The 12,311-nt window shown below is 39.7% G+C and overlaps 1 protein-coding gene across 3 annotated transcripts in view; it reads right to left on the reverse strand.

The window, feature by feature from the left end:
• The window catches only part of ate1 (arginyltransferase 1), a 51,918-nt gene extending 39,641 nt beyond the window's left edge, over nucleotides 1–12,277 (reverse strand). For 2 of the 3 annotated variants that reach the window (XM_079249352.1, XM_079249351.1), the window contains exons 1-6: nucleotides 12,152–12,277; nucleotides 8,411–8,474; nucleotides 7,978–8,040; nucleotides 7,704–7,807; nucleotides 7,299–7,535; nucleotides 4,122–4,324 (exon numbers count right to left, since the gene is read on the reverse strand). In XM_079249352.1, the coding sequence (XP_079105478.1) occupies nucleotides 4,122–4,324; nucleotides 7,299–7,535; nucleotides 7,704–7,807; nucleotides 7,978–8,040; nucleotides 8,411–8,474; nucleotides 12,152–12,251 (771 nt within the window). In that variant the 5' untranslated portion in view covers nucleotides 12,252–12,277. Of the gene's footprint in view, nucleotides 1–956; nucleotides 1,086–4,121; nucleotides 4,325–7,298; nucleotides 7,536–7,703; nucleotides 7,808–7,977; nucleotides 8,041–8,410; nucleotides 8,475–12,151 lie in introns of all 3 variants that reach the window. The other variant, XM_079249350.1, reaches the window with a different exon arrangement.
• Nucleotides 12,278–12,311: the final 34 nt, after the last annotated feature.

Genomic DNA, 12,311 nt, shown 5'->3' on the forward strand with positions numbered 1-12,311 from the left:
AATCAACTTTGCACATTTTTACCTTTTTTGTATAAATTTATTGTTGAATTTGAAATAAGGTTTAGCAATCTATATTTTTATTTCACATTTTCTGATAAAAATGCTGTACTGCTTTTTCAAAGACCTCCCTGGTCCTCCAAAAAGAAGAGCTGGTTCCTCAATTTTAAATGGTTCATTTAAGTTAGAAACATACAACCTTCCATCCAGAGAGACTTCCCTTAAAAAAGCTAAACAACATCCAGTTGAAGGGACACGCAAAGAGAATTAACATCTCATTACCTCACGACTTATCTCACATTAAAATGAGCTTCCAGTGCAGACATGTGGAACTATTGTGAGGGTTGGGGTGATGGTGGGCACAAGACGAGGTAAACGTGTGAAGGTCGGGAGGTTTCAGCTGACAAGCTGCCCCCTCAAACTGAAACAGATCGAGACTAATGACCTGGCTGGAAGACCAAGAGCCAACCCACACACCTGGAGAAACACCACTCTCAATCCTGCCGTATGGAAACATTTTCCCCTCAATTTCCTCTCCCTTTGACTCTGGCATTTCTAAACAGACCCTTGTTTTAATACTTCCATGTTCATTCACTTCTTTCTTTCAGAGTTTTTGGACTTTTCTCATGACTCTAATGTAAAAATTATGGCTAAACGATCAATTTAATATTATCATATTTGAATACTTTGATATTTATCCTGCAATCCTTGATTTTCCTTCTTTATTTAAAAACAAAATGAGGAAAAAAATTTTTTTTCATTAAGTATGCTTAGAATACAGTTTTAATAATTATGGTTTGTTACACAGTATCAAATCACAAAAATAGTTAAATTAATGCATCAAATCTGAGTAAGATCAAATCCTTTCAATGCCACTGCAGGTATATGGAACTGTGGAGTCCCCCCACCCCTCCCGGGTATCCCTAGAGAGAGTTGACCTATGCCTCCCACCCTCTGACCTGGCTCTCGGTGGGTTTGCCAGGAGGATCCTTGTGAATGGCCATCTGGTAGAGTTTGTACACCTGGTAGGAGGCGTCGAAAGAGGCTTTGAACTGCGGGCTAGGGGGATTGGAGCGCACTAGCCTCACCTTCAAAAAGAATACGGGCAGACAAGGGTTAACATCAAAATGAAAAGTGTGCTGAAAACACAAGTGGCCAGAAGAAAAAGACACATTAGAACTTAAAGAGAGAAGAGAGTGTGAGAGACCAGTGAAATGAGAAAGACAAGCTAACATAAGAACTGAAAGCATTTTCCAAACAGAACACATCAGGAGATGAGAAGCCTCGTGTTGCTTCTGTTGTTTCATCTCGGTGAGGTGTTCTGTTTTCACCGGCAACAGCTTATGTTCAGGTTGGATGTCAACTGATGGAAAAACATCATCAACAAAAAATGTGTAATGTCATGTCAATATCCCTTGTGAAGGAAACAACAAAAACACAAGTAAAAACAGAAGCTGTCAAGGTAGGCTTTAAAAACTTTGCTTAAGTTTTATTAATGAAGAAAAAACGAACTTTAATAAGTACATATGTTCATTTCAGTGACTTCACCATGTGGCAACTTTTGTAGACAAGATGTTTTTTATGTAAATTCATTTTAAATAAATGTAACTTTTTTCTGTAAATTTTGCAAAGTTTACATCCGTTGCTAACAGTTATGTTGTGTTAGCAACAGAGGTAGCAATCAGTAAATAATGTGAATTTATGGCAGGATGAGAAATAAGCAGCAAATGTCTCAACAAAAAGAGAATTTAAAATATTCCTCCAAAGATTTTGTGTGAATATAAACCTTTTTCCCACATTCCTCTGATGCAGTTTAGAGCTTTGTATTATTCTTCAATGTTGTTTTCATTTTCTCTAAACTTTCTAGGAACTTGTTTCCATCCATGCACGTGTGACATAATCAAGCAAGATGGACATTAAATCCAGAGTGAGAAGTTTTGAGTGTGTACATATTTCCTTTATTTAGCATGATCCATCATTCCCTCAATTCTGTTCAGTTTACTATTCTCTACCAATGAAAACATCCCCACAGTATGATACTGCCACCACCATGTTGCTCTTTGGGGATGGTGTTCTTGGGACGAGCGTTTAAAACTGACATTGCAGTTTCCATGACGGCCAAGAAGTTCCATTTTAACATCACTTGACCAGAGGACTCCACGGTTGGGAAGCAACCTATGCGGTGCATTACTTTTACTTAACAAGCCATGTGGTATTTACCTTACACTGCAGGCGCAGAGCCACCAAAATAAATGCTACATGTAAGCTTTTAGGCAAAGCTGCAGAATGACTGTCAAACTCCTTCCCCATGGGAGTGCACAGCCTTGCCGGCTTTCAGTCTGAGACTTTGTTCACTCATTTCAGGCTCGGTTACAAAGAGCAACAACTTGAGCTCAAGACTTCAAAATAACGATCAATAAACCAAAGACTAAATCCAGTTTTTTATGCTCCATGTACAACATTCCACCCTCAGTCTGAGCTGTGTTAGGAATAACTGGCTGGGTGTTGTTAATGTCACACAAACTAAAGAATTCAACTTTCTCATCCTGCGGTCCTTCTTCAATTAAGCAGCTCTTCGTTTGGAAGCTTTTCTTGGCCGCAGAGGCTGTGCCATATGAATCCCCTGGAAGAACAGGATAGAGAACTGAACTTGAGGTTTGTTTGACTTGGAATGAAGACTGTGTCTCTCATATGAACATTTGGCATCTAGATCCTGTAGACAAACAGAGACTTTGGGTCTTTTTAATAAAAGGAAAATGTTCAAGTTCAGTCTTGTGAATTTTGATTTTAGAAACAGAGTTCTGATGTGCTTAAATCTTTTTCAAAGCTACATTGGAGTATACAGCAGACCACGAGGACATATCATTTCCAAAACATTAATGTCAGTTCCCATCCAGTCTGATACTTAATGATGGATGAGTCTTCAAAACTTTGTGTACAATCGTAGACTTAGAACAAAAACAGAATGAAAATATGAGGTAAAGAAAAAGAGAGATTCAACAACTTTGTTTTGTAAAGCAAGCAGTCCACGCTACCCTGTGACATGCTGTCATACTGACCCCCGGTGGTGGAAAATTGAACTATAACTGAATTAAACACATCTACACCTCCCTTCCCGTCAGCCTGTTTTTTAAGTGGTAATTGACCCCTTCAAGGTCACTTTCTCAGATTCTATAACGAAAAGGAGAAAGAGAAATGTAAACAAAGAAGATTTACAGAAGCACTGGGAATGTTTTATCACTAACTTTCCATTTCTTTTCTGAAGTGTTACGTGCACTCTGCAGAGCACCCATCACATCCAGTAACATCTTCAACAAATGTGTTTATGATAAAACCGCAACATGCTGCTTTAATTGCTCTGATGTAAACAGCACTATCTGCTGGTACTGGTGTCAAAACCAGAAGCTGAAAGCTCATAATCCAAATTGTTCTTAAAACACAGATCCATGGAGAATCGTAGGCTTATTTAAACAACAGCTCAAAGGGTCATCTACACACTTTTTCACTTAATGCAGTTGCACACCATTTAACCTTAGTTTACAAAGGATAAACAAGCATGCTTGCTTATTAAATAACAGATGCAGGCAAACAAATAAATCCATCGGAGGATATCTGACTGGGAAATGATCATGTCCCGGGGGTCCAGAGACAGGAGACATTGTTTAAGCACTGCAAACTGAGTTTCAAGACCAAAAAAAGACATGACTCTACCAACCTCAGCTCTAGGCTTTTGCCAAGGATCTTTCTGCATCATTCTGCTCTGAGCCAAAAGCGCATTTCCATGTCCTCTCATCCAGGCTGAGCTGGGTGCTGTGGTTTTAGTGTCATCATAAAGGTAATGGAAGCCAGTCTGTGTGCTGTGCCTGTCATTTGGGTGAATTCAAACTCGGAAGAGGTGGTTTTTCCACTCTGTTTTGGCCAGCTATTCTCTCCACACACATAAACACATGGTGAAGTCACTGAGGTTGAGGAAGAGGGCTCTCCATTAACTCGGTACTTATTATGCTGACTAAAAGCTCAACCATCAGCCCTGCTTCTTAATGAAACACAGAAACTTTACAATAAGTTCATTTCAACTCGCAGGAACAGGGAAAAGAAAGGATCTACTCCTCATTTCGGCTCACCTCAAGGTGATGAGTGGGACTGTCTGGCAAAGACTCACAGATGAAATCCTCCAGAGCTTTGGGCTGGTTGTTGTGGGTGGGTGTGGGATTTGTAGGCGAGACCCCATCGCCTTGTTGTCTCGTATGTTCTTTCTGAAGACGTCGCTCCTTCCTCAAGTCTTTAGCCTTCCTGCATGGCGGCCGGCTAGGGTCAGCTCCCATCCCTCCAAGCAGAAAGGGAGACAGAGGAGCGGTGAGAAGGCAGCTATAGAAGATTTTTGCACTTAATAAGTCTTTTGACCAAAACTTAAATATCACGTTGAAAAGGGGGCAACTTGTCACATGTAGCTCACTGTGACATCATGACATGTTTCTGGTAGAAATGATCCCACCCCACTAAAAACATGTGCCAATTTGTCGCTTACGGGCACATTTACATCAGCTTTTTTTATTCAAATCTGAGTCCATTTGCTCAGAAAGTCCACTTCGTTTGGGGAAATTTGTGATGAATTCTGACTTGGATAAAAGAAGCGGACTCGGTCCTGCCTCCAAAGCAGGCCTTGGTCTGTTTCAAGTGGACCAAATACAGAAGGTGGACTGCAAAACAAAGTGCAATGTCGGTTCAGTGCACAATCTTTCCCAGTTAACACAACCCTAACCCTGGCTCTGGACGGGAGTCTCTGGACCGAGTCCCCAATTGGACAGAGTCTTGCAGAGTTTTCTGATGTGAACGCACCCCAAGTTTTGACAGCAAACTCTCTTTTCTCACTTCAATCGTTTTTATTTCATGTAATCATTTATGCACTTCGAAATTTAACTGTCCTTGTTCGCAAAGACCTGCATCAACCATCTCCATAGCAATCACGTCTCTCCGCCCCCTTCTGTCTGTCTCTGTTCCTCAGCAACCCCCTCCTCCTCCTCCACAACCTCTTGGGCTCTTGCCAGGCCCTACGGCTCTCCGGGCACACCATGTCAACAGTTTACACGCCCACATCCTGTTTGGAGCAATAAGGAAACTAGAGCCGTTTCCTGCTTGCACTACTGCCAGCTGCCACAATCAGCTTACTCACAAACTTTCCCCTCTGATGATGTCACAAGGAAGATGCCTCCTGTCAACACACGGAGACGGAAACTGTGATTCCAGCCAAGGATTACCTTCAACTTTAACATACCTTACTGTCTTATATGTTCTCCTCCAAGGCAGGCAACCTCCTGCAAATAACGAACCGAGACCAACAGAGTACAGGTGCAGGCTTATTTCAGAGAATGCTTCACCTTAAAATCATGACTTGCTATTTTTATTGCAGGGTTAATAACAATTCTGAGACACACAGACCAGAAGGAGAGGGTTTACGTACTCCCATGGTTACTCCCATGTACATGTGCCTCTCATCTCTCTAATTACACTCACTGCTAACGTAACGTTCCCTCTTAGTCTCACAAACACATACAGGTACTGTGAAGGACGGTGTATACAGCTGTGCTGAAGATAAAGCCTGACAGATCAGTTCCTGTTGAAGAGAGATGCTGGTGCTGCCGCAGTTAACACTTCATAAAAATCTTTGACCTTTGCCCTCCTTTTTTCAGAAGACTTTCACACAATTTACTCAGTATAAACCATAAGGAAACCTTTTATTTATCTTACACGCAATTAACATTAAAAAAAAAGAAAATCCTGGTTTATTTACTGTTAAAAGAGGATATTGTGAGCAACCATTAAAAACACTGACAAGTTAACGGGCAATAAATGCTGGGAAACCATACGGTGAACGATTTTCCACCTTTCTTGACATATTTTTGTATCAACTTGTTCCTCTGAGACTATATAAAAACGGATGGAAAGTCACTTTTTCTCAGGTTAGAACTGAAACCACCCTGAAGTTATAAAGCCTGCCGTCATAAAAGTAGAGGAAGTATTCGTCCAGGTGTTTTCTGTTGGAGGTGAATGGGGGTGGAGGGGGGTGAACACAGTAAATCCTCCTGCTTCCACTTAGCTGGAAAGGCTTGTCATTTCTAACACTGTGAGTAACACTAGTGTGTTCCTGACACAGGCAGGACTGGAGAGGGACACCGGCTCTGCTGGAACTTGGTTTGTGTCTGCATCTGGATCAATTTCTGCCATGGCAGAGGCTTTCTTCCCAAACATATGCCCTGACCTTTTACCTAATGGATATCAGAAGTTTGCAACAAAAACAAGAATGAATCCTGAAACACAAGCATGTGTAAGAAGTGCTGCTTCCTGTAGTGGGAGTTTATTATTTCTTCAATAGGAGTGTTATTAATCCATTACAGTAAGTTAGCAGCAAGGATATCCTGTACTAGACAGTAAGGAGGAGCTCATGGATGATAAGGCCAAGCCAGAGCACGACAGCAGTTAGCCAGCAGACGCTGTTATAAGGTGAACAGCGACACCATCTGGTATAACACTGTGTGCACAGTGCAACACAAACAGTGAGAACTTTCAATGCACAGACCAAATGTAGGATGATTTCTTAAAGCTTTTAAACCTGAAGATATCAGTCATTACCGAGGGAAAATGTTTATAATCTGAATTGAACAATAATGATTCAGTTCCTCTATAAAACAATATCATGCTGAATTATCACGCTGTTACCATTTCATTACCCAGTCTGACATCATACTGTCCCAAACAAACATCACTGTGGGATTCAGCTGGTTTACTGTCACATACACAGAGTGCAGCGGGGACAAAAAACAAAGCAAGCAAAACACATAAAATAAACCTGCAAAGTGCTGTATTTGGCGTTTCTAATCCATACTCCTTCCCAAGGACCTCCCGAGTGTGAATGTAAGAGGTTGTCAGTCTCTCGCGTGTTTAACCAATGATAGACTGGCCACCTGTCCAGGATGTGTGTGTATGAAAGCAGCAGGAACAGCCTCCAGCCCATCTCAAGAAGCTCAAAATCCCTCATTACCAAGCGCTGATTAAAGTACCTGATAATATAGATTGTACTACAAACTAGTTACCTGCTGCAGCTCAACTGATGTTTCACATTCTCTGTGACGTTTTTTTTTTTTTTTTTAAAGCTGCTAATTAAGCTGCTCTAATAAGAAAAAAGGAAATCATATTTTAAAAGATAATGACTTACTGTAACTGTATTACTATTAAATGAGCAGAGAACTGGGACTGCAGCTTGTTTATTAAGGCTGCAAAACACTTAAAGGGGAATCAGATACCTGGCTTGGGAGCCGAAGTTGCTGTTCTCCCATCTGGAACAGATACTGGGTCCTTTGTTGATGATTGGGAGCCTGTAGGTTTTGCATCCGCAACCACTTTGGGTACTTCTGTGATCGTGGGACACTCTGCTACTTCCTGTTGAACATCTGTGATAGGAGCACGCGTCACTTCCGACTGACAGACTTTACTGGGTTCCCGTGGAGCAGCCTCTTCACACACTGAGTCCATTGGCTCCCCTACACATCGTGATAAAACCAGTAGCATGAGATACCACAGAGCCATGGAATCAGTGGCTAACTATGACCGTACGTCAACACACAATACAAAATAAATTATTGCTTATAGATAAACTCTTTTTTATCCATAAATACTATTTCTTTATGCCAATATAAACATACTCTCACCATCTTCCAGTCCTTTCGGCAGTTCCCCTTTGGAAATGAATTTGCTCATTTTCTTCAGGATTTTCTTGTGGGATTTGGAAGGCTGGAATTTCAGCGCATGGCATCTTCAGAGAAAATATGAGTGAAAAAAACAGCCTGTTAAATTGATTCTGTTTGTCTTCAAAGCTATTACACATTTATTGTGTTATTATGTCATTTCTATCTAAGTGGCATGGGTCAGCCTGATTTGGAGCATAAAGCACTGTGCAACATTGTAACTGGTAAAAACCATTACCTGATGGTATACTGTGGACAGCAAGTCTTCTTCATTATGGGCTTATAAACATATTTTCCACTTCTGAAACAGAAAAAAGAAACTTTTTTTATTGTAAATTACCCTTATCTAGTGTATGAAGTTAAAACAATAAGCACAGAGAGGAGGAAACATGTATTGATTGCTGAGTCAGCATACCAAACAGAAAGCGAAAGAGACAGGCGCATTAAATAAACTGGTATAAATTCATCACCAAGTAAAAAATCAAATCTTTAAAAGATAAAATGACAAAGTGTCATTTGACACAACAGATAAAGTCACAAAACAAACTAAATTTGCACAAAGTGGAATGATAAAAGATAGAAAACAATATAAACTAAACAAGCAGTGATGAACTTGGAACATAATATACAAAAACAAAAAAATATTTAAGATGACCAGACAGATAACTCACCTTCTCCATCCCCGGTCAATTAGATCTTGGTAGTCTTGCACCGTCATGGTGTGAGACCACATCCCTGTCAAAAGCAAAAGAAATTATTTCCTTAACATGCTAAAATGATCACTTTATATACTGATAGTTACTCAAAAGTATGTAGATTTGAGTAGCAAAGCATAAAGAAATTTTATTTTTTTCTTTCTTCAGGACAACTGAGGTCTAAAGGTGTTTGTGTAATAGTTTGACTGAACACAGAAACCATGGCGATACCATTTCATGTCAAAATGGAGAAGAAGTGACACGAGGAAATGGCAGAAAGCGGCTCTGAAGTAGCTGGGCTCTTTTCACAACTGACCTGAATGAGGAATAAATAGGAAGCATATGTATGAGTAAGTTGCAGTTTGTTAGGAAGCTGCTTGAGACTCTGCAGCTGGGGCCAAAGATATGTTCTAAATCACAGTATCCCTGAAGGGTCGTTCCCACAGTGCTTTAAGGCCCCAACGGAAACACAGAAATCTATTATTTGTAGCCAGAGCAGATCTGTCTTCCCAGAACTTTAAATCTGAGCACCTCTCCAGTCCTAAATTTCCATTCAACAAACACACACCAAACTGTCAGTGTCTATAGCAAGGCAGGCGACTATCGGTTTCCATCTGAAACAACACAGAGAACTGACAGTTCACACAACACACACCGAGTTTACCAGTGAGTATAGTGTTCCATGTCACAGGAAATAGTGATTAGCTGGAGCCCAAAGAGACAGAGACAACTAAGCGTGACCCAAAAAGCAACACAACACTTATGTACTAAATGTCAGATGACTGGCCAAAAGAAACGACAGCATGGCGGCTGCTTTCTTTAATAAAGCCGCTGTGTGAGGAATGGATATTTTTATTCTCAGACCACCGATCAAGGGGCTTAGAACAATTTTCGCTTTTTATGTTGCTTGTTTGTAATGATTGTATATTAGACGTTACTAACATCTAAAATAATTGTCTGAAAACCTTTTACTTCTTACAACAAATACAATTTAGCTTATCTGCCATTTTCCCTTAATTTTTTTGGAATAAAAACCTGAAACTTAAATAAATTTGGATCCATCATATGATGAGCAAAACCACCCTGCATGTTTGAAGGTGCAAATATTTTGGTTTTTATGGTAAGCAGAAATACTTGGATCATACCACAAACTCGCTCAGACTGAGTTTATGGGCTTTGACTGGGACACACAACGGTATTTACATTTCTACTCTTAACCCAATAAGACAAAACCCATGAAAAAAGTGGTAAGTGGTAAGTAAGTCTCTTTTTTTTTTTTTTTTTTTAAATATGAGGTCTCTATTCATCTGTTTAATAAAAATGTAAATTAAGAAGTACCTTAATTTTTTTTAGGGATATTTATCATTTATTACTCTATGATATGTCAAATCTTTTATAGTGTAATCCTCTGCTTTTTCTTGTGTTCATTACAAGACAAAAATCACATGGTATTCTACAGGATTTTGAGCAAACTTTTACCATAGAGTGATGTAAAATGTCTCAGAAACTGTATGCATCATATATGTCACCATGGGTTCCAATAGGTTAATTCTGTGAAAGGCACCTTTACCAGTCTGCGGCAAATAATCGGCATTCTTAAAAGTAAATGTCAGTCCCAGTCTCAGTTCTCTGGAGGGGTAAAACTGTTTTTTCCTCAAGAACTGGACTTTAGCACCAACCGTCGTTTTCTCATAACTAATTCCCAGTCCCTGCTGATGACAAACATTCAACAAACAGCAGCACACTTCACTGCAGGAAAGGTGCTATTAGACTGATGGATTTGTAAAATGTGACACTTTCATTAGGGACCAAAGTTTTCCACTTCTAGCTTCCTAACCAGATCTTTTTCTTCAGTACAGTTTGAGAATGTCCACTGCCTTTTAGTCAGCTTCAAACACAGGGTGCATTTATTATTTTTCTTCTTTCTTTTTTTTTTCTAATTTTAATCACTAGTGCTAGAGATTTTTTAGAGATGCAAAGAGGGGGTGCAAAGAGGAGTGGTACTCTTCAATTCAACTTAAACACAAGCAGCCCTGTCTTTTAAGGCTATGTTTAGAAAAACCCTGAAAACTAGCCAGGTGGGACGTCAGAGATCTAAAATGCTAATGTTAGCACACCACACAAAGACATGCGACATGAAATGGACATAAGTGCAACAGCTGTGATTATAATGGCCCAACACGATTACCTTATCCATTTTTCAGCCTCCACTGAGGCGTGATGGACACAATGAAACAGGAGAGAGCAGATGTTGTGCTCTGCATTGTGGAGTCGCACAATGCAGAGCACCACTGATAACATCACAGGGCCAATCATACCGAGGAAAACAAACCCTGCTTTGGAAACTGCAAAATACATTGCTTTGTAACATACAGTACAGACTGATTATTGTCTTCCGATGAAAAGTAGCATTACTGCCAACTGATTGTTGTTACAACCTAAAACAAATAAAACTGAAACTGAACCCTAGTCCTGATAACACAATTACATTTTTATTTATTTTATGTTTTACAAATCTAGCATGCCTTCATCTCACCGATAAAACAGTCTCATACAAACTACAAGTGTAGTAATGTCTTGTGACTTCTCAAGACCCGGGGTGTGTTACGTCTACATGATGTAACATGACCAGATTACATGAGATTAGACATCAGCTCTCATCTGCAGGCTCCTAGTCCAGTTCCTCATTGACTGCATTAGGAACTACCTAAATCCTTATTATAGTCAACTTGATTCACCTCAGCTCATGGCAGTGGCACCATTCTGTTCAATAAGAAAATCCCTTAATAACCATGCCTTCTTTTTTTAAAATGCAGCTTCGCAACACTGTTTACTTGTTTTGATAGTGTGTCTATAAACCTAGTTTTCAGGGTCACCTGTGGGTCTTATCCTGCCCACATGAAAGAAAATGTTCACAGGCTAATAATACCCTTTAATGAATTATCTCTATAAACAAAATTGCACCCAGTGCAAGAGAATAACCAAATAGTTATTTAGAATTCCCCACCTCTTTTTCATGAAGCATTTTAAACGTTAGTGCTAATATACCAGGAGAGATTCATACTAGAGAAAAGTTCATGTTTTGCAGCTTTAATAACTCGAGACCCAGATATAATACAAATAATTAAACAAAACTCACACCCTGTGTTTATTTGGCTGCTCATGAATCATGTGAAGACCTCCCACAGACCAAATGAAGCTAATGTTTTTATCCTTCTGGGGTCAACAAACTTCCTTTCCCTGTCCTGTCCTGAGTCTGACGATACTACTCATTAGCTAGCCAAGATGCTAGCAAAGATTTTAGATAGCCTGCAAATTCTTTGGCAGTGACAAAACTCATAAGTGCATTATTATTACATATAATAGCAAGTTAACGCTGAGCCTTAAACTTAATGAAACGATTTTGTTCTGTGCAAGAAGAATTTTTCACAGATGACATGAAGGCTACAACATGCTAACAGCTAATAAACTTGGCTAGGTTGTCATTATGAACACTGTTATATAAAAGGTAAAGCTTATTAGTATGACCACTTTTTCTGAAGTGAATGGACCGATTGTAGATGTATAGATACAGTAAATGACAGGAGAGGGGGGAAAAAACATCAACATTTTAATCCTATTCGACTGCTATACCACCAAGTAGACGGAGCTAGTTTGTTAGCACAAGCTACTTCAGTCACACTTCATATATTCTCAGCAACTTCATCCGAAACTTACCCTGAGAGAAGTTGCCCTTTTCATTTTTACAATAGCCACAACGGTAACCATCATCTCCACCAAAATACTCTACAATCGTGTAATTTTGATTGCCTGCCATCTTTACTGTCCACTGACAGCAGTAATGATCTGGTCACCTGGGATGTACTGCTGATTATGA

The sequence above is a fragment of the Telmatherina bonti genome, assembly GCF_933228915.1.
Source record: "Telmatherina bonti genome assembly, chromosome: 11".
Taxonomy (NCBI): domain Eukaryota; kingdom Metazoa; phylum Chordata; class Actinopteri; order Atheriniformes; family Telmatherinidae; genus Telmatherina; species Telmatherina bonti.